At 35.5% G+C, this 23,117-nt stretch overlaps 1 protein-coding gene across 1 annotated transcript; it reads right to left on the bottom strand.

Annotated features, from left to right (window-relative positions):
• Positions 1 to 9,223: 9,223 nt before the first annotated feature.
• LOC127123165 (transcription factor GTE12-like) lies at positions 9,224 to 10,033 on the bottom strand. Its single transcript, XM_051053413.1, has one exon. It carries the CDS (start codon positions 10,031 to 10,033, stop codon positions 9,224 to 9,226), a length of 810 nt encoding a protein of 269 aa, XP_050909370.1.
• Positions 10,034 to 23,117: the final 13,084 nt, after the last annotated feature.

The raw sequence follows: 23,117 nt of genomic DNA, 5'->3' as shown, positions 1-23,117 counted from the left end.
TCTCAGTATCAACCACAACATCAGCCTCCACATGCTCAAGCTTCCCAGAACAACAGAAACCAGAGTGGGAGACGACCTCAATATAACAAGATCTCGTATCTTACCATCAATATGGCTTAAGACTTAGCTTATTTAGATAATATGTTTTGAGAATTAATCTTAAGTATAGATTGAATTTTTGTTCTCTGAGAATATTTTGTCCATTTATGCATTTCAAATGGATTTAGTAAGTGATGATTTATATCAAAAGTCTTGTTCATCTAATATTTGAGAATAAGTTAGGATTAATACCATGGTCCAATTTAAGCATACTTAATTTTTCTGTATTAACTTTATGTGCAGGTGCATGGTAGTGACGTAATATATTGTTGCCTTGTTCATGGAGAGAAGCAACTACTTACAATAATACTTCCAACGAGAAGTAACTAGAAGCATTTACTACTTGTTTTAATTACGAAACACAAATCTCCTTGCAATATGAATCAACCACAGTTACATGTAATCTAACTGCTATTAACTTTCTAATAAATAACTCAAGTTTTGCTATCATTACATTATGATACAATTATGAACTTTCTCAAGAAATTAACTCTACAAACAATATTAAAATTCTGTTTTAGTAAAACATGTTAAAAGCTTTCAACACTAATTTGTACCTTTGACATTCAAAAAAGCTATGTATTGTAACCAATAGTGAAAAAATTGTATTAGACTATGATGTGACAGTGTTGTATTTTTTCCTCCTTTCTAATTAAGTTAGCAATTACTTAGAATGCTTGACAATAACTTGACAGAATTGAAAACTAATAATACATTAATTGACAAACATGTTAAGGCTTTCAATACTAGTTTGAGATTATAAAAAGATATGTAACTAATAATACATAGTTTGACAAAAATATTAATCTTTCGTTTACTAATTGGCTCTGTTTAATATTTTCTTAATTTTAAAAAATAATTATGTACATATGACATTTAATTTAATTTTTAAATTAAATTAACCATAAGTTCTTTGCAATTAACAAGTCATTTAAAATCAATTTCACACACTCAAATTATAAGTCTGATGCCCTTGTGCATCGAGGCATTTTTCAAATTAAACATCTCTTCACCCCGATGTGTGGAGAACTTTTTAAGATCTAAAATCAATAAAACAAACAAACATTTTTTAGAAGAGCTACGGTGCTCTGATCCTTTATCAAACACGAGGGTACGTAGGCATAGAGTCGTAGCGCTCTAGCGAGTATAATAACCAAAAATACATTTTCTTTGTCCCGTTTTTAATATTTTTCCCTTAGCAACATATTCCCGTGTAAATAAATAAATTAAGCAATAATAAATAGCATAAGCAAACTTCCCTTAGACAAGCACACTAACCCTAGATTTAGAGGAGGATCCCATTAGGTACAATGGAAGTGAGGGGTTCCTAATATCTTCCTCTTGCTTAGCTGACTTCTGAACCCTAGGTCTCATCCTTAATATTAGGTTTTATCATTATTTCCCTGTTCCTTATGAACAAATAAAGGATGACGGTGACTCTCTAAATTTTCCAATCGCGACACACTATATCCATCTTGAATCTTGAAGTCACTTGGGCATTTGAGTGTTAACCATGTTGGTCCATCTCCCACCGTTGTAACGGAGATCAGAGCCACCGCTCAAGATCATCAATTATTCATTTCTAGATTTGAAACAAAATAGTGGTGTCGTATGTGGGAATCAACTTTTGATTCCTACGATTTCCTCATATTCAGATCCAATTTCTGCTTTACCGAATTGTAGCCTCCTTAGGCTACCGAATCAGAAACACATTTAGCCTTTGATTTCAATAATTTACGTGCTTCATGTTTGTTTTCCAATATCATTGCTCACAACTCCTTCAGATCTCGAAATTGAGAGAATTTTAAAGTAAGCGCAAAGATCTGTCATAGTCGACTCGTTCAATCATCATTTCCCCCTCAATTCCTTATTGTCAAGGTCTTTAATTTTCTTTAGAAATCCACAGAATAATGAAAGAAAGGATTTACAAATCCCGATTTAGGGTTACACTGAGGTATGAAGGTAATTTCCATGAAGGACGGGCCCAAGCCTTGTAATTCACTGTGCGCACTGGCTACCCCCTTACTCTCTGCCAGTGTCAGGGTGATTACAAGGTCAACATCGGAAGGACACCGTAAGTTCATAATTAACACTGAGAGCCAATCCAACATCGAGTAGCATTATAGGGGTACCACAAATTCACAAAAGAACCACCCCATATCTACTTGAGATAGATACCCATTCTAGAAAAGGAGGGAAGCCAAAAAAATTTGACCCCTGTTAGATGCCCAAGTTTGCTTATTTGAGCTATCAAATGTGGGCATCTTTCACTCCTTTTTGTCAAAAAAGTGTTCGAAACCGCCCTTGCTTTTGTTGATTTGCAATACTATGGAAATGATCAACTTGATTTATTGGTGATCAATCCAAATATTTGATTGATCGATCCTTTGAGCTCTTTGAGGAAAACCCTAATTTATAGATGAAACAAACCAGACATATCTTGATCTTGAGGTTAGCTATGCATGAATGATGTCTAGGGGGAAAATGATTATGAAATCTAGGGGTAAAATTTGGGGTGTGACACACAAGTATTAAAAAGATCATTGAGGCAATAGCTACAAATGAGCATTTGGAGTTATATGATAGGTGTTCAAGTAAATCTGAAAGAGTTATTGATCTGAATCTTGAAACCAATAAAATAAGGATAAAAGACACAATTGCTGCAAAAGTTGAAAAGAAACTTAAAGAAATGAATGTTGGTACGCAACAGATAGCTCAAATTCAACCGGTCCAAGATGTCGGTTATAAAATTTATGGCGGGCCTCATTTAACTATATAATGTGTTGCAACCACGCAACAAATGGAAGAGATAAAATTTCTAAAGCAGAACAACCCTTATTCTAACACTTATAATCCAGGCTGGAAGAATCATCCAAAATTTTCCTGGAAAGATCAGCAAGGGAATGTTCAAAAGCAGGGTCCCATTTAATATCACAACCAACCACAGTAATATCAGCAACAAGCACCCAAAAAGGCCAATTGGGAACTTGCCTTTGAAAAGATGTCAGCTTAAAATTATGAATTCCAAGAAGAAACAAGAAATAATCAGAGGAACATTGCTGCTTCTATAAAACATATTGAAGTTCAGATGGGTCAGATAGCACAACAAATAACAGGTTCTCGAGCACAAGGTTCCCTCCCAAGTGAAACAGTACAAAATCCTAGAAGTCATGAGAATGTTAATGTTGTCACGACAAGAAGTCAGAAAGGTTTTAAAGATGAAGAAGAGAGGGCAACAAAGGATGACCATGTCATGGAGGTAGTTATGGAAGTGAGGGAAAATAAGAAAGAAAAAGAAGAAGTGATACCACTAGTAAAGCCAATTGAAGAGAAAAATAAAAAAGAGGCTAAACTTGTGATTAAGTTACCCTACCCTTAGAGAGTGACAAAGAAGGATCCAAGAGAGACAAACCTTAAGAAATTCATCACAGTGTTCAAAAAGATAGATAGCAATATGCCTTTCTTTGAAGCACTCGAGCAAATGCCCATGTACAAAATATTCATGAAAGAGGTAATCACTGAAAAGAGACCAATAGAAGATGGGTTGGTAGCCTTTAATGAAAAGCGTAGTGAAATATCACCAGGTAGGAGAATCCCAAGCAAACAGAAGGATCCTGGAGAGGTCACAATCCCATGCACTATAAAAGACATATCTTTCAAGAAGGTACTAATTGATTCTAGAGCCAGTGTGAGTCTAATGCCATTGTCAATCTACCAAAGGCTTGGTCTTGGAAATGTATGTGATACAAGGACAAATATGAAGTTTGCATATCACTCCATAAAGAATTCATATGGGATAGCGGAAGACATATTGGTGACAATAGAGAAATTTAGTTTTCCCGTTGGTTTTGTGATCATAGACATACCTGAGGATGAAGTGACACCAATCATTCTTGGTCGACCATTCATGCGGACAAGTCGATGCGATTTTGACATAGACCACAGTACACTAACTTTAAAAGTTTATGATGATGAAATAACCTTGAATGTTCTTGAAATTAGGAAGCTATAGGTGGAAAAACAAAATAACTATGAAGTAGGCATGATCAGGACAGATGTGAAAGGCCAAAGTGACATGCCAACATCAGAAAAAAGACTCAAGAAGGCCATCTCAACTGCTTTCACCTCCATGAGCAACCCCGAGTGAAAAAACTCCTATTTCCATTCCAAAAGCCATGATAAAGAAGAGAAAGCAATATTGAGGTAAGGATGTGGAAGTTGGAAAGGACTTGTGGCACAAAGGAATCCATACCTTTGAAAAAGACGGTTTCTTAGTTATGGAAAAGAAGTGCAACAAGGTGCGGAAGCTGAAGTACCCCTCATAACAGAGGGAATAAGGCATCAAGCTAATGACAATAAAAGAGCGCTGCTTGGGAGGCAACCCAAGGAAAGTATTCGTAAATTTTAGTTTTAGTTTCAATTTTATATTAATTTTTTTGTTTTGTTTTCTTTAAGTGGTTCATTTTGTGATTATTTACTTCCATCTAGTAATATGGTAATTGTAGCTTTAGTGGTTGTGTGAAAAGTAACCAAACTGAAGGAATGTGTGTCCTCTATGCAAGTTAACTCGCCAAAATATTTTTTATATACTTCTAAATGATATGATTGGTTTGATTGAGTTGCATTAAAAGTTGAGTATGTTTATTAAAACTCATTGAGAATCCACATCGAGCAAGAGGTACTGTGGAGGTTGTCAGCTCTACCCCAAACACAATGTACATCATAAGAGAGCACTCAAGTATGTTTTTATCATTCAGAACTTGCGTACGTTCTTTTCTGATTTCGGGTGCATGATTACATACACTAAGGCACATTTTTTCTACCCCTGAGCCTTTCTAGCCATCCTTTTATTATTATCCATTGTTAACCCCATTTGAGCCTTTAACCATTTGTTTGTTTGAAAATCCACATAATATTAACCCATGGATCAAACATTCCCCCGCCATGTTCATGGTATTTTTGTGAGTTATCATATCCATGTTCATTCTAAGTTTGAGGTTGCTATTGGAATAACAACCTTTAAGTTTGGGGTATCTGTGAAGCTTCAGTACAAATGAAGGCATCCGATGATTGAAAAAAAATAAGAGAAGAAAAAGAAAAGATGAAAATTTGAAAAATCAAAGAACCATAGAAAAATAATCATCAGGGCACTTGAAAGAAGGAGAAGTCAACGGATATTGAAATAAAGATAAATCCTAAAGGACGATTGCAAGAAATAGTTCCAGCACTAATCCATCAGAATAAACATAGTGAAGATAACGATTTTATTGACTCTGAACCTTAGCCTACTTTTCCAAAATCATACCACTTTAACCATAGCCCAGTTACAATCATAAAGACCTGAAATAGTGTGGGTGTCGTGCACCTTGATTTAAAAGAGAATTTATTCAAGCCTATGGTATGGTATTTTGTACTATGAAGTTTGAGTGTAGAACACATTAACACCTAAGATATTTGGTGAGTGTGAATTGAGCTGACAGGTAAAGAAGTACTTTCAAGTGAAGATGTGGTCAATTAATTGACCTCGGTAATCTAGCAAAAACCAAAGGCATCAACAAATGAGGGTCATGAAAGATCTTAGAGGTATGATGGCATATGAAAGGTGTTCTTTCAATTGGGAGTGACATGAGTTCTTTGTCCTTAAAGTTGCTTGAGGACAAGAGACAAGCTAAGTTTGGGGTTGTGATCAGTCACCATTTATGTTATAATTATAATCATGTTAACAGGTGAAAGTAGGCGAGTTAGTTGTATTTTGTATACAGTTTAAGTGGTTTTTACACCTTCTTTTACTGTTAGCATCATTTAATCTTTTCACCGTGTTTATTAAGTTTGTTTCCATTTTCCTCATTTTATGCTTGGGTTATGTGTTATTAGTTTCTTTCAGGTTCAAATAGATATTCAAGTACAATCGGATGTAGAAGCTAAGGAGAATCGCAAAGAATTAGAGAAGTTTCCCACGCTTCAGTAGGCCTGCTACGACCACCTGTAACACCTGCTATAGGCCGTAGAAGAGAGGTCTAAATAGATCAAAAGTCCATCAAAAACAGAGGCCCACTAAGGCCACCCGTAGCACCTGCTACGCACCGTAATGGAAGGTTTGGAACAAAGGCCAGATATTACAGAAACAGTGTCCTGTTACGGCCGCCCGTAGCATCTGCTATTAGCCGTAGCACCTACTACGGGCCGTAGTAGAGAGGCATGGACATGATCATCAGAGACAGTAACCTGCTACTCTCGTATCTTTCAAATCCATTCTCTGCACTATTTATTTTAATTGCAATTATTTTTATATATTCACACCAAAAATACCCAACCTTAGTTTTTATTTAATTGAACAACAATTGGAACTAAATATTTTCAAACAATCCTTGAGATCAACATTCAGGGAACTTTCCTCATTATTACTACAAAGGAAAAATAGTACACTTGCTATTTTTCTGATCACCTTCAACGACTAGGGTATTGTCATTTGTGAATCTCACATTGTTCTTCATTGAGGGGCTTATATTGACAACCCAATCTTTCCTTTCAGTCATATTTGATGAGCAACCTGAATCCAAGTACCATTGGTCCTTACATATTTCATCCTCTTTCATTGTGACCATTAGCAACATCTCTTCTTCTTCGTGTCTTACAATCCTTGCATCATTTTCTTGATTATTTATTTTGTTTTCAGGATAAGCACTAGTGTAGTAACCATACTTCTCGAAATTGAAATGCTGAATGTGGATCTTGTCAGGTTTCCTTCCACCATCTTTTCCTCTACCTGCAACACCACCTATGTGGTTGCCTTGGTTTGAGGGTCTTCTCTAGTTTGACGAATTTCATTCTTGTTGATGACTTCTGCCATTTAAGTTGTTGTAACCACCTCTACCTTTGTCACCATTCCAACTTCCTTTGGCGTTCTTATCTTTTATTGATTGTGCATGTAGAGCAACATCACCTTTCGACTTGCTTGCTGGTCTTTCAACCATTATTCATTCATGAGGCTCAAGTGTCCTTTGAAGCTTTTCTTTTGTCACGGTTAACAAATGTTTCGACTCTTTTATGGCTACTACCACATGATCGAATTTTGGAGCCAATGACCTCAAGATCTTTGCAGCAACTGATCTTGATGTCAACACTTCTCCACACATCTTTATTTGATTCACCAATTTCGTAACCCTAGTGAAAAAGTAAGCCACACTTTCAGTTTCTTCCATATGAAGCAACTCATACGTTCTTTTGTTAGTCTGTAGCCTCACCTTTTTAACCTTCTCAACACCTCTAAACGATTTATCCACGATATCCCATGTTTCCTTCGATGATTATGGATCACCAACTTTCTCAAAAGTTGTCTGGATAAACGCATTGATAAATTATAAAGAGAACTTTATAATCTTTCTTCGTCAAATCTTTATGTGCAACCTTTTGTTCATCTGTTTCTTCTTCGCTAATTGGTGATACTTTATTCTTCATAAGATCCCATATGTCTTGATAGCAGAAGACAACCTTCATCTGCTTGCATCAATTATCATTAATTCTTACCATTCAAGATTGGAAGATTTGCTAGAAAATGCTCGTTCAAATGAGAAGTCATTGTTATATACTTCTCAAGAATCGCAATCAGTGTTCTAGATATAAGATGTTGGAAATCCCTCTTTACAAAATGAGATTTAATCACTTTCCTTGATTGATTCACGATTCTTGTTCCCCACTCTTCACTCGAGTGATTCAGCCACTCCTTGGTTGCATGATGATTCACGTGCACAATGATTTGAGAAGAAAAGAAATATGTGAAAGTGAATTGAGGAACAAAAGAGAAATTAGGATTTTAGAAAAAAAGGGAAGAAGATGAATCAAATTTTGCAGAATTTCTCTTTGCTTTCAACTAAAAAATTTATTCAACTTTTCTTCACCCTTACGACAATTGGATACCTCTCTGAGATTGCTTACTTCTCTAAATAACCAAATAACACCTAGTTCGTGTATTTATCTCAATGTCAAATCCATCATATCCAACTATTAGAAACTCTATTTGACTACATTCAAACTAGCATTTACAAATACAAAGAATTACATATTTGATATTAATGATAGGTTGAAGTACCATTTGTGTTTCTCTTTTAATACAGCGTTGCTTATAAAAAAGTTCGGTGGATTCTCTATAAATTTAACTTAATTTTGATGAGTAGTTAATTTTACAAAAGTTGTATGTTTTATAAAACTAGCACGTGTTCTCATAATTTTGACAAAACCAACTGTGACACCAAACATATCTCTTTCTCTTTCTTTCTGTTTTAAATATAAGCACTTATTTGATAAAAAGTTTGTCTCTAAATGTAAATCTCTTTTCAAATTACTACTATATACATTTACCATTTTTATATAATCTTTAAATGTATATAAAAAAGTAAAAAATGTTGGAAATAAGACTATATCTAAAAGTTTGAGACTAGGGAAACCAAACATCAATTTGTAATATTTCTTTTTTGTTGATTATTTGATTTTCATTAAATTTATTAATTTGTGATTAGTTTGATTTTATAAGTAAACTTAAATTAAATTTAGGTATAACCTAATTCTTTGAAATGTGACTAGGGACTATTTTAAGTAGCTACTAGCTTGGCTCTTTCCCTCTGATAACTACTTCAATAATATTTTTTAAAATTGAAGTATTTACTTTAAAATTAGCTTTAAATACATTAATTATTTAAATTTTATTCTGATGGAAACTATTAAGAGAAGGATCCCTTTGATACTTGTCACAATCATAAAAGAAAAAAAAAGGAAGAAAATAATTCTCTTGCAAGGAAATTTCTGTTTTAATAAAACATGTTAAGGCTTTCAATACTAGTTTGAGATTATAAAAAGATATGTAACCAATATTGAAATTGTGTAAGACTAATGTGATTGAGTTATATTAATGTTCCTCATTTAGCAATTACATCAATGATACAGTTTCTAAACAATGAATAAAGTATCTTGATTTCACTGTAAGGTTATGTAGAATTTACATAAAAGACTAATTGACCATATATACTACATATTGATTGACAATAACTTGACAGATTTGAAAACACATTGGTGCTAACAGTTTATAACTTGAGAACAGTTTCTATAAGAATACATCATGTTGCACTCTTTAGTATCTCTTGTGAGTGTTGCTTCTTTTTGTATCCTCAAGTTCCCACATATTCTTCAATGACTTCCATTTGTGTTCAAAAGTGTCACTAAACTTTTTTGCAATTTGGTAAATATGATTCCTTGGAGGATACGTTATCATTGCATTAGAGAACACAAGCCTCATGTCGCTAGCAAACTCATCCTCTGTTGCATACAACCTCATTTTTCTCTCTATTTCCTTCAAACCTATTGCCTTTATCTTACACTTATTAAACTTTGCTATTTTTGGAGGATCTTTCAAATCCCAACCATCTCTGTCCACCAACATCCTCTTCAATATCAACCAACATTGCCTCCTCTTAACACACTCCATCGCTTTCTTCAACCCACATTCTTCACCTCTTGTCACAGAATCCTTCATGTTATCCTTTGGTTGAGACAAAGGTGTTGTTTTGGAAAGTTGGTTCTTGATCATCTTCTTGTCTTCAACAACATTGTCATTATCCTTTGGTTGAGACAAAGGTATTGTGTTGGAAACTTGGTTCTTGATGATCTTCTTGTTTTCAACAACATTGCCATTATTTTTTGGTTGAGACAAAGCTGTTGATTTGGTTTGATAATTTGAATCAACCCAATAACAGGATATGGTTGGTTTTACAGAATCTTGAATCTTCCTTCTCTTGTTTTCATCTGTGGCACAAGAATCTGAATCACGTTTTCTTGAACCAGGAGGATAACTGAGCTTGATGATAAGTCTTTTCCGAGGTTGTGTGTTCGAAGGGTTAGTGTTGGGTGTTGTTGAGGAAGAAGGTTTGGTGTTGTCGGACATGGATGTTGTTAAGGAAGAACAAGGGTTTGTGTAGGATACTGTAAATGTGAAGTCTTGATTTTAGGGAGATATATCATTAATAACACAATTTTAAATATTCAATCTTATTTATTTTGTTTTATTTTACTCGTTTTTAATTTTAGTATCTAACTAATAAGTTATCTCAAAAGATATTAATTGTAACAAACTTTCTATTTCATACTTAAAAAAAAATTATAAATAACAAAAATTTGAAATCTTTTAAAAACTTATTTTTAATTTTTTTATAACAAACAAGACTTAACATCATTTAGAAAAGTAGTTTTTAATTACTGTTCAATCTTTTTACAACAATATAAAAATATTCATTGTTTTATTATTTTTGTACATAAATAATGATCTGTGTGAAAACATAAATAATTTTATTAAACAAATGACAATAATGAATTAAACATAGAAAACCAAAGTGACTAAACACTACATACCAATTTCATCATAAGGTGAGGGCAAGAGTTCTGGTGAATTTTCAAACACATTGTTTCGAGACATTGCAAGTCGAATTTGAAAAGAGAAGAAAGTTTCTTTGTTTATAAAATTCTACAACTTCAAACTAAAAGAATCTTGATTTATATAGAGATATAACACAAGATATAATATCTTGGTTGATATAAAAATAATTAATGATTAATAATAGATCGACTTAAATCATGGTGTAAATCAAATCAATTAGTTTAAGTAATAAAGATAATGTTGATTTTATTTTTATTTTCTAAAATATCTCAACAAACTAATATTTACTTTCATCTTATCTAATTAATATTTTGCTTATTTTTTTAATTTTAAATTTAATGAAATTTATAATTTTATTTCAGCTCACTTTTAGAAAAAAAAACATGTTATTTTTAATTTAAAAATAATAATTTATATTTTATTTGTAATGTACACGAGTCACTCAATATTTCTTAGTTTTCCTTTTACCAAACTATTTTTGACCTACAATAAATATCTCAACAAACTATGCATATATACTTTTATTTTATCCATGAAATATTTTACATAACTTTTTAATAATTTTACTTTTTAACTTTAGCAAAATAATTTAGCCTTTTTTAAAGGCCAAGTTCCACACCCAGTTATTTTTATCTAACAAATTTTATATATCTACTTTGATTTTATCCTATAAATAGATTTTTCTAAATTTTTAACAAACACGGTTTTAATTAATTCATAGTCATTTATTTTCAAAGATATAGTTCTTAGACTTAAAACAAACACCCTCTTATCAGGAGAATGATTTCATTTTAAAAGGATTGTGACTATTACTATTATATTGTAATAAACCTAATGCTTAAAAATGTATATTAATTATATTAATTGTTTAGGTGATAACGATTACATTTGAACTTAAATATTAGTTAAACAATTTAATTATTTATTAATAATAAAAAGTGTATAAATTCAAATTTTATTAAACTAAGCTTTGAACATAAATAATGATCTCTTTTGAACCTTAGAAAATTCATTTCCCTCCACTAAGCTAAGAAATAAGATTAAAACTAAAAATTAATTTTATATTTTTGTACATTATTTTATAAATAAAATTTTTTTCTTCATATTTTAATAAAAATATAAAAAATAGTTATTGGTAAATTAAGTCAAATATATTTGTTTCAAACCCTAAATTGGAGGAAAATATTCGAATGGGGCCTATAAGTTATTTCAACCCGAAGTTGGCTTTAGGGTTTCATCAGTTACTTAATTGTTTTTCTAATTTTGATTTTGATTTCACTTTAGGCAAGGAGAAAAATCTATGTATATCTTCATCCATCTTCTTATTGATTGAGTGATTGAATTAATTGGGATACAAATTAAATTTCCACACAAGGGTAGAAAAATATTCGAATGGGGCCTAAATGTAAATTTTTTACTAAAATATCCCATATTTTAAAAAAAATTCTAAAATAATTCAATTTAAAAAAAAATCTCAATCTACCCCAATTTCAAAAAAAAAAATACTTAAGGCATGGGCGCCAGACCAATTGACGTTTATCCTTAATTTTTAAGAGGGGGCGCCAATTGGATTGGCTACGGCACATGGTGCTGCCAATCCAATTGGTGCCCAGGTACACTAATTGAGAGGAGGCGCCAATTGGTTTGGCGCTTCAGTGTAATGTACAATTTTTTTTCTTCATAAATAGAGGTGTTGTCTGATTCATTTTTCCACATCTCATTTCGTCATATTGCAAACATGTTTGGTGTTCGCCGCCGCTATGGAAAAGTGATTTATTCGAGAGACAAGCCTCCGATGTTGATGCTCTTCTGGAACATTTGTAGTTTCGATCAACTGAAGAGGGAGTTGGTTCGTTGGTTAGATGGAAAAATATCAGAAGGAGAAAAAATAAGAAGTATTGAGAGATTCGATAATATATTTGGTTGGATGCGAGTAAAAACTGATAAGGATGCTAGGGAAATGATGTTTGGACGAGATGACATAAGTTTGATTATTGTAATCAGTTAAAAATGTTCTGTTTTAACTTTTCTTATGTTGTAGTGATGTTAGTTATTAACCTTGTTGTAACAAAAAGATAATGATATATAAAAAATCAAGGTTACAAAAATTGAAAGGAGCTACTAAATTATGATGCAGATGTTGCTCCTAGATTGGGACATTTGTTCTTATTGTGTCCGGGTTGATGACATATACTACATAATCTTATCATTTTATCAGTCGTATCCATTTCTGTTCTAATACGTGTATTGTTTGACCGTCCTTTTTTCTTTCTTCGCATCTCATTGTTGTGCCAAACTATGTCACCTTCATATGGAGGCTAGTATTCCCCCATTGGTAGTACTGAGAAGCTTTTTTATACACATTCATAATGGTAATGGCCTTGTGAACATCAGATAGATGGATATAAGCATCTTGGTGAGTATGCACGCATGCCACAATGGCATGGGAGCAAGGAATACGGAAGGTCTAGAACTTTCCACAGTCGCACCGACTTCTGTTTAGTTTGACAGCATAGGATAAATTTGGCATCCCCTTATTGAGATCCATCGTTTCCTGTACACTGAAATTTTGCCTACGACGGTCAAAGACTGTAACTGTGTGTGTGCTAGCTTTGATACTTTCCTCTTTCATCACTTTCATACAACATTCACTGAATATTTGATCTGACACTAACACTGCACACCATCTTTCACCTCTGGTTGCGAATCTAGATGCCAACCTAATATAGGTTGTTCTGACCAAAACGGTTATTGGTAGATTTCCAATGCCTTTGAATGCGTCGTTCATGCATTCCACGAGGTTTATTGTCATGTGGCCCAATCGACAACCTCTATCAAATGCCATTGTCCACTACTCTACTGATATGTTATCCACCCATCTTCTTGCATCTACATTAGACAATCTAATTTCATCATGATAATGTTGAAATGACGGTTGAGTTAGAGCATACCCTGCATTCACCACTTTTTTGCGAAAGTTTATGTCTTTGATTGCACGCATGAAGTTTTGTGTGATATGTCTAATGCAATAGACATGGGTAGAAGGAGGATCATGTCATTCGTTATCATGGTTATTGTAAGCACTCTCAATGGCAGCATGTCTATCTGAAACCAAACAAAGATTGGCTTGTGGAGCGACATGTGTTCTGAGATGTCGAAGGAAGAAATCTCAACCACCAACGGTTTCACCTTCAACCAGAGCAAAGGCAATGGGAAAGACATTATTGTTGTCATCTTGTGCAACATCCATAAGCAAAGTACCCTTCCATTTTCCGTATAACCATGTTCCATCAATTTGAATAATAGATTTGCAGAATGCAAAATCTTTGATGCACGGTTCAAATGCCCAAAAGAGGTGGTGAAAGATTCTATTTCCAGCAACACAAGTTCCATCTGGCGTAAATGCTGGCAGTCTCTCCATAATTGCAATAGTTCCTGGTGCGTATGTTTTAAGTGCCCATAAAAACCATGACAATTCTTTGTATGAATCCTCCCAGTTGTTGAATATATGTTCAACAACCTTTGTCCTTGCAATCCACGCTTTCTTGTAAGATGGAGTATAATTATATCTTGTTCTGATATTAGATATTATTATACTCACCTTCCCTGATGGGTCTTTGTTAACAAGCGGCAAAATGTTTTGACATATCAATGCAACACTTAATTTACGGTGATCTTGTACAACATTAGTTACAATGCAACTGTGAGGTGGGTCTATAGAAGCTATCTCCCAAGCGTCGCTTCTCTTCTTGTGAGATGCAGCCAACCGAAACTTGCAAAGGATGTTACGACATTCGATGACATACCTTCTCAAATCAGTGTGTTTCACGGTGAAATTAAGGGAGTTATTCATGTGAAATTTTTTGATAGCTCGCACATATTCCTCTTTAGTGCGGAACATGTCTCCCACTTTTAACTCACCCTCTGATCGTGGATACAGGTTATAAAAACACTGTTGGATATTTTATCGTCATGCAAATCCATGTTTGTCATATGTTGAGGAGGATTAAATACATGACTTGGAGGTAATGACGTTGGATGATCGTCAACTTCAATGTTGTTATTCAACATAAGATCGACCTGTGTCTCAGTCTCTCTTCTTCTTCATCAATGACATTGACTTCTGCTTCTACTTCTAGGTCGGCTTCATCTGAGTTTTCTGAATCAAATTCATCAGATTCAACTTTATTAGTTATCTGAGATTGCTGAGACAGTATACTTGGTTGAAGAGTAATATATAACTCAATAGAGTTGCAACCAGAATTTCTGTGACTAACAAAGATATATTCAACATCTTCATCGTCTCGTACCTTTAGCGAGTCAAATTTACATTGACTATTCTCGAAATAAAATGGATTTTGATACGTGATTTGTGACGCAAGACCAGATCCTATGCAAGATTCAATTCATTTTTTCAAATGCAAGAAATTTGAATTTCTCTTGATCGTAAAGCGGATAGTATCGGTGTTTCAAAAAGAAAACATGTATACATCAGACTCATATGTCTCACCCATGTAGTGAGCATTTATAATATATTTGGATGGAGATGACATTGTAATATTTGGGTGCAGATGGAAAGTAAATTTTTGGTGCAGATGAATTTATGTTGATTGTAGGATGAAATGGTAAGACACTTAAATATCCATGTGACATGGCATGCATGCAAACCCTAGCGTCAGTCCTATTGGCGTCTGCATGTAACATTAGTACATGGGCGCCAGTCCATGTGGCACCTTAAAGACCTCGAAATTCTGCATGTAGATAGCCATGCAGCCTGCACCCTATGTGAAGACCATGCATGCATGCAAGCCTAGGAGGCGACAATCCATATGGCGCTTGTAAGAACAAAAATTGTTCTACAACAGATTCCAGGATTTTAATGATAACAAAAGATGAAACCAAAAATGGCACTCTAACGAAAAGTTTCTAAATGTGCAGGATTCTAAGACAAGAAGAAAGAAATCTGATGACGTCATCAGATACAGAATCTTATCAGATACAAAGTATCAGAATATCCGAAGCATCTGAAGAAGAAGCGCTCTCTAAGAAGATCTGACTCTGAGCAAATTAGCATATCAGGATATCAGAAGAGTCTGAAGAAGCAGCACGCTCTAGAAGTTCTGACTCTGATCAACCATATATCAGATTCCAGAAGTCTCAAAGTCATCTAAAGATGAGAACCATCAGAAGCTCTAAAGCAACATCTCAGAATCTCAGTCCAACAGCATAACACAGACTCTGATATTGGATTTCCTTATTCCGAATGAGTAACGATAACTTCAATCTCAAATGGAAAGAAACTATTATTGGAAAGAAGTTATTCAAGGAGACAAAGTTGTTTTGGCAAGAAACAACAGAAGTTATGGCATTAATTCCTATTCAAGACAAATTATCTGCCATCAACTTTCAACGGTCCTTTCATCCCTATATAAAGGACAGAAAACAACATTGAGAGACACCTGAACACACTGAACATTCTCTCTCTCTCTCAATCTTTCACGAAGCTTTTGCTTAGAACGTGAAACTTTCATTTGCTCTTACTGTTGTAATATTTGATTTATCCTAGAAGCACTCTAGATTACATAGTCTTTTTATCTATTGATTTATTTCCTCAAGTGACTCTGCGCAGTCTGTATACTTGAGAGGACTAAGAGATCCTTCTCTTAGACGTTGGTTGTAAACAATCTTTCAAGATTAGTGGATTAAGTCCTTGTTGAAGGCGAAATCACCTTGGCCGGGTGGACTGGAGTAGCTTTGTGTTATAAGCGAACCAGTATAAATTCCTTGTGTGGTCTTTATTTGAAAAAGCGCTTATATTCCAAAACAATTCAAACCCCCTTTCTTGTTTTTCTCACCTTTAATTGGTATCAGAGCTTCGGCTCTGTTATTGATTTTCTAATCAAACACTTAACAGTGTAGAGAGATCCAGAACGAGAAAAAACCATGGCCCACACAAATGAAAGAGATAGTTACATTGCTAATCCTCCTGTCTTTGATGGAGAAAAATTCGACTACTGGAAAGATACGATTGAGAGCTTCTTTCTAGGCTATGATGCTGATCTCTGGGACATTGTCACAGATGGATACAAACCTCCTGTCATAGAGGATGGAGTTGAAATTCCCAGAAGCAAGATGTCAGATGATCAGAAGCGTGTTTTCAAAAATCATCACAAGGCCAGAACCATACTTCTCAATGCTATATCTTACAACGAGTATGAAAAGATCACCAACAGAGAAACAGCCAAAGAAATACTTGACTCTCTGAGGATGACTCATGAAGGAAACTCTCAGGTGAAAGAGACAAAGGCTCTGGCGCTTATCCAGAAATATGAAGCTTTCAAAATGGAGGATGACGAAGCCATAGAGGTAATGTTCTCTAGATTCCAAACTCTTATTGCAGGTCTCAAAGTTCTAGACAAAGGGTACACAACTGCAGACCATGTCAAAAAGATAGTCAGAAGCTTGCCAAAGAAGTGGAGACCCATGGTCACTGCTCTGAAGCTGTCTAAGGATCTGAACAATATCAGCCTTGAAGAGCTTGTCAGTTCCCTCAGAAGCCATAAGATAGAACTTGAGGAAGATGAACCTCAGAAGAAGAACAAGTCTGTAGCATTAAAGTCCAGATCTGAAAGACGCAAATCTGACAGAACCAAAGCATTCCAGGCTGAAACAGAAGATGCTGATGACTCTGAACCGGAAGATTCTGATGATGAAGAAGAATTGTCCCTCCTGACCAGAAGAGTTAAAAAACTCTGGAAAAAGAGGAACAACAACTTCAGAAGACCAAGACCCAGAGGGGATCGATCAGAATCAACTTCAAAAGGTAAAAATAACAAAGATATTACTTGTTATGAATGTAAAGAAACAGGTCACTACAGGAATGAATGCCCCAAGCTAAAGAAAGACAATTCCAGAAAAGAAAGTTTCAAGAAAAATACTTTCAGGACAAAGAAAGGATTAATGGCTACCTGGGATGATAGTGAATCTGACTCGTCAGAATCTGACTCTGATGAACAGGCCAATGTGGCATTCATGGCTACCACATCCAGGAACAGTTCAGATGAAGAATCTGAAGAGGTATTTTCTGAACTCTCTCGATCTGATCTAGAATCATGCTTGTCAGAAACTCTTAGCTCATATCAGAAATTAAAACAAAAATTTAAAAATATAAAAGGCTGTCTTGAAGAAACATTTGAAGAATGTGGCAAACTTGAGATGACAATTCTAAAACGAGAAGATGAAATCAGATCTTTAATATTACAAAGAGATGCAGCAAATAAAAATCGTTTAGAACTGGAAGAAGCGTTATCTCAAGCTCCACAGACATCAAATACGATAATTTATAAATATGAAGAAGCCTTTCAAGAATTTCTGAAAAATGGGATAGGAAGGAGTGTAATGGCATCCATGATTTATGGAGTCAGTCAGAACAATAAAAAGGGAATTGGGTATGATCCTAAGGAAGATAAAACTTCTACTAGTGACCAACTTAAATCTCCATTTTCATATCACTATACACACACACAAGAACAAAAATTTGAAAATGCTAGAAAACCCAAAGTTATAAGAAACTCTGGGAAAACTAATCAGAAAGGACCCAAGAGACTCTGGGTACCAAAAGATAAGATTGTTTATGTTGCAGATATCCTATGCGGCAAAGTTCAAACACCAGTCATGGTACCTGGACTCTGGATGCTCGTGACACATGACGGGAAGAAAGTCTATGTTCCAAAGCCTGGAACTTAAAGATGCTGGATTCGTAGGCTTCGGAGGAGATCAGAAAGGAAGGATCAGAGGCTCCGGAACTATTGGTAATGGTACTCTTCCCTCTATATCTGATGTCCTTTACGTAGAAGGATTAATGCATAATTTGTAATCCATAAGTCAATTAAGTGATAACGGTTATGATGTAATCTTTAATCAAAAAACATGTAAAGCCATAAATCAAAACAATGGCTCTGTCTTATTCACAGGCAAGAGGAAAAACAATATTTATAAAATTAATCTTTCTGATTTAAAAGAACAAAATGTAAAATGCCTGATGTCTGTTCACGAAGAGCAATGGGTATGGCATAGACGCTTGGGCCACATTAGCATGAGAAAACTATCTCAGCTAAATAAACTCGAGTTAGTCAGAGGTCTACCTAAACTGAAGTTCTCTTCAGATGCTCTATGTGAAGCATGTCAGAAAGGAAAATTTTCAAAAACATCCTTCAAAAAGAAAACTATTGTTACTACCTCTAAGCCTCTGGAACTTCTTCACATTGATTTATTTGGTCTTGTGAAAACAGCATCAGTCAATGGAAATAAGTATGGACTAGTCATTGTTGATGATTTTAGTCGCTGGACATGGGTGAAATTCCTTAAACACAAGAGTGAGTCTCACTCTGTATTCACTAGTTTCTGCTCCAAAGTGCAAAAAGAATTTGACTCTAAAATTATCAGAGTCAGAAGTGATCATGGTGGAGAATTCGAAAATAAATCCTTTGAGGAATTATTTGACTCTAATGGAATATCCCATGATTTCTCCTGCCTTAGAACTCCATAACAAAATGGAGTTGTAGAGAGGAAAAATAGGACACTCCAAGAGATGGCCAGAACTATGATCAACGAAACTAATGTGGCTAAGCACTTTTGGGCAGAAGCTGTAAATACAGCGTGTTATATTCAGAATAGAATCTCCATAGAACCTATTCTGGGAAAGACTCCCTATGAACTGTGTAAAGGAAGAAAACCAAACATTTCATATTTTCATCCATTTGGATGTTCTTGCTTTATTTTAAACACTAAAGAACATCTGAACAAGTTTGATTCCAAAGCACAGAAAGGTATTATGTTGGGATACTCAGAACGCTCTAAAGGCTACAGAGTATACAACACAGAAACCAAAATTGTGGAAGAATCAATTCATGTCAGATTTGACGATAAGCTTGACCCTGAAAAGTCAAAGCTAGTTGAAAATTTTGCAGATTTAGAAATCACTCTTGCAGGATCTGATAAAACTCCAGAAGCAACTGCCACTCAGAACCCTGAGGAAATTAATTCCCCAGTAATCCCAAAGAAAGCTAAAAGTCGCATCAATGTATCTGAAGAATTGATTCTGGGCAACAAGGATGAACCTGTCAGAACCAGATCTACCTTCAGGACCTCTGAAGAGACTCCTCTGGGACTAGTGTCTCTGATCGAGCCTACGTCCTGTGATGAAGCACTTCAAGATAACGACTGGGTTCAAGCCATGCAAGAAGAATTAGATAAATTCACAAAGAATGATGTCTGGGATCTTGTTCCCAAACCCAGAGGCACTCACGTTATTGGAACCAGATGGGTATTCAGAAACAAGTTGAATGAGAAAGGAGAAGTCGTCAGAAACAAAGCTCGACTGGTAGCTCAAGGTTACAGTCAACAAGAAGGTATTGACTACAATGAAACCTTTGCTCCAGTCGCAAGGTTAGAATCTATTCGTCTTCTTGTATCTTTTGCCATTAATCATTCTATTAAATTATATCAAGTGGATGTCAAGAGCGCATTCCTTAATGGTTATATATCAGAAGAAGTGTATGTCAACCAACCTCCAGATTTTGAAAATCCAAATTTTCTAGAACATTTTTTTAAACTTAAAAAATCTTTATATGGACTTAAACAAGCTCCCAGAGCTTGGTATGAACGTTTAAGTAACTTTCTTCTGGAACACAATTTTATCAGAGGGAAAGTTGACTCCACACTCTTTTGTAAGAACCTTAACAATGATCTCATGATATGTCAGATATATGTTGATGATATTATTTTTGGTTCTGCTAACGCCTTTGTTTGTCAAGAATTCTCTGAGTTAATGCAGGCAGAATTTGAAATGAGCTTAATGCAAGAACTAAAGTTCTTTTTAGGAATTCAAATTAACCAAGCTTTAGAAGTCACGTACGTTCATCAAAGAAAATATATAAAAGATGTTCTGAAGAAATTTGACATGGCTGAATGCAACGCTGCAAAGACTCCCATGCATCCAACATGCATTCTTGAAAAGGAAGAAGTCAGTAAAAAGGTTTGTCAGAAGCTCTATCGTGGTATGATAGGCTCCCTTCTCTATCTGACTGCTACTCGACCTGATATTCTCTTTAGTGTCTGTCTCTGTGCCAGATTCCAATCAGATCCTAGAGAAACTCACTTAATAGCAGTTAAGAGAATTCTCAAATATCTGAAAGGAACTCCTAACCTGGGCCTGATGTATGAGAAAACATCAGAGTATAGACTTTCGGGTTACTGTGATGCAGATTATGCAGGAGATAGATTGGAACGAAAGAGCACATCTGGAAACTGTCAGCTCCTAGGAAACAATCTGATATCCTGGGCCAGCAAAAGACAGTCAACTATCGCTCTATCAACTGCAGAAGCAGAATACATCTCAGCATCACTGTGCACAACTCAGATGCTCTGGATGAAGAATTAGTTAGAAGATCTGCAAATCTTTGAGAGTAACATTCCTATCTTCTGTGATAATACTGCTGCCATTTGTTTAAGTAAGAATCCCATTTTACACTCCAGAGCTAAGCACATTGAAATAAAACATCATTTTATCAGAGACTATGTTCAGAAAGGGATAGTAACATTAAAGTTCATTGATACAGATCATCAATGGGCAGATATCTTTACTAAGCCTTTAGCTGAAGATAGATTTCTTTTTATCTTAGAAAATCTGAACATTCAAAATTGCCCTGAATAAATTGTGCCTCTGAAGATGTAAAATAAGACTCTGACATAAACAAATGAGCTTCTGCCTCTGACTCTGATACTTCTACCAAGTTAAGAAGATATCTGAGTTAGAAATCTCCAGGAACCATTCGTTTGGTATTCCTGAAGATCAGATAAAGCAAACACGTGTAGTGAATTGCGTCTAACCTTGGAACTTCTAGACAGCTGTCCAGAAGAAATTCAAAGGGCAGACGTTTGAGATCTCCTCGAGCAGTGTGCATACTGTTGGGATTAGACATTCATTAATGAGCCTTAATCATTTCTCCCTCTAAGCGTGCTAACTTGGTTTTTGTGCTAACGCTGATTTGTATGTCGTTTTGCATGCGTTTTGTTTAGGGTATTTAAACACTCCTCTCACACTTCACACACACTTCACTCTCACTCACCTTCTCAACCAAGCTCTCTCAGGCATTTCTGCAAGCAGTTCATCTTCTTCAACAATGGATTCCCAACAACAATCAGTATTCAACTACGCTCAACAAATGGACTCCAGCAACACAGTTCAAAGCTCAAGCACTCCAACTCCAACAGTTACAGGCGTAACTATAACACCAGTTTACAAGGAGCCTCATATTCTTGACCGTGAGCCACATATCAACCTTGCAACCCCTTTTGATAAACTGGACGTGTTGTGTGAATCACTTGTGGATTTCAACAACATGAAGAGGAATGGAGTAGACCTAACTGAAGAACTCCGCAACCAAGGTTGGGAAAACTACTTTCAACGACTCAATGGCCCTGTTTACCCAAACCTCATCAAAGAATTCTGGAGATTTGCTGACGCTGACGACCACTTCATAGTCTCTTATGTATTGGGGGTCAAAATAGTGATTACTGAAAAGTCAATTGCCTCATTGCTGAACATGGAGAAAGCTGGAGGAAGAAGGATCTACGACATCAACCCTAGGTCAAAGTACATTGCTCAGGAAATCAACCCCACTATCTTCAAACTCAACACAGAAGGCAATCCATAAAAGAACAAAGAACTTCATCAGAACCTCCGGGTATGGCTCAAGATCATTCTGGGTACCATTCATCACCGCCCAGCATTAAACTCCTCAGACTACATCAATACAGATCAGAAGTGTATTCTGTATTGCATTCACAAGGGTTTGAAGCTCTGCCTCCCAGCACTACTCTTCAAGTATCTCAGAGACTCTGTACGGGAGACCAGAAACAACATGAAACCCAAAGCCTACATCTCTCTGGGAAGACTTCTCTCTGACGTACTAATAGAAAATGGGCTCGTAGACCATCTGGAGAAACACAAGCTCATGGAAGATATGGCAATAGAAACTGGAAGGCCTCTGAACTCAAAGAATCTGAAAAGCATGGGGATTCTGAAGAAGATTCTAGTTAAACCAACTCTGGATACTTCTTGGGAAGCCCTAAAGGATCAGAGGGAGATGCCGAATGGTCTCGCAAGGTTCTACAAGAGTGAACCCGTAGAAGCTATTCTCCACTATCTTCAGTGCCTAAAGGATGAAGGAGTGGACATCTCTGACTTCAAGCTAAGCGATTTGCCAGACGCAGAACCAGAGTTCGTGAAGTTCAAAAGAGGTCCATCTGAGAAGTCCTCAAGAGCAAAGAGAGCAAAACTAGGCGAAGCATCTGGATCAAGACCTTCAGCGCCTCTGCAAGAAACTTCTGGTAAGTCTGCCCCTACTATTCCCTCTGAACCACTTTTGGCTTCCTCTACTCCTCTACCAACACCCATCTACACATCATCTGAAACCCCTCCCTCTACAACCAGAACCTCACAACCTCTACCTAAATTCAATCTCGCCAATACATCCTTACCACTATCCGAAGCTGAAGAATTCAATCAAACCACCTCCTCATCTTCAGCCCC

This window comes from Lathyrus oleraceus, chromosome 2, assembly GCF_024323335.1.
Source record: "Lathyrus oleraceus cultivar Zhongwan6 chromosome 2, CAAS_Psat_ZW6_1.0, whole genome shotgun sequence".
NCBI lineage: Eukaryota > Viridiplantae > Streptophyta > Magnoliopsida > Fabales > Fabaceae > Lathyrus > Lathyrus oleraceus.
The sequence above is the reverse complement of the archived record's forward strand: the minus strand, read 5'-3'. Positions and strand labels throughout refer to the sequence as shown.

What these genes read in the sequence shown, in the direction of transcription:
- LOC127123165 (XM_051053413.1), bottom strand. Translation starts at nt 10,033, where the DNA reads ATGTCCGACAACACCAAACCTTCTTCCTCAACAACACCCAACACTAAC.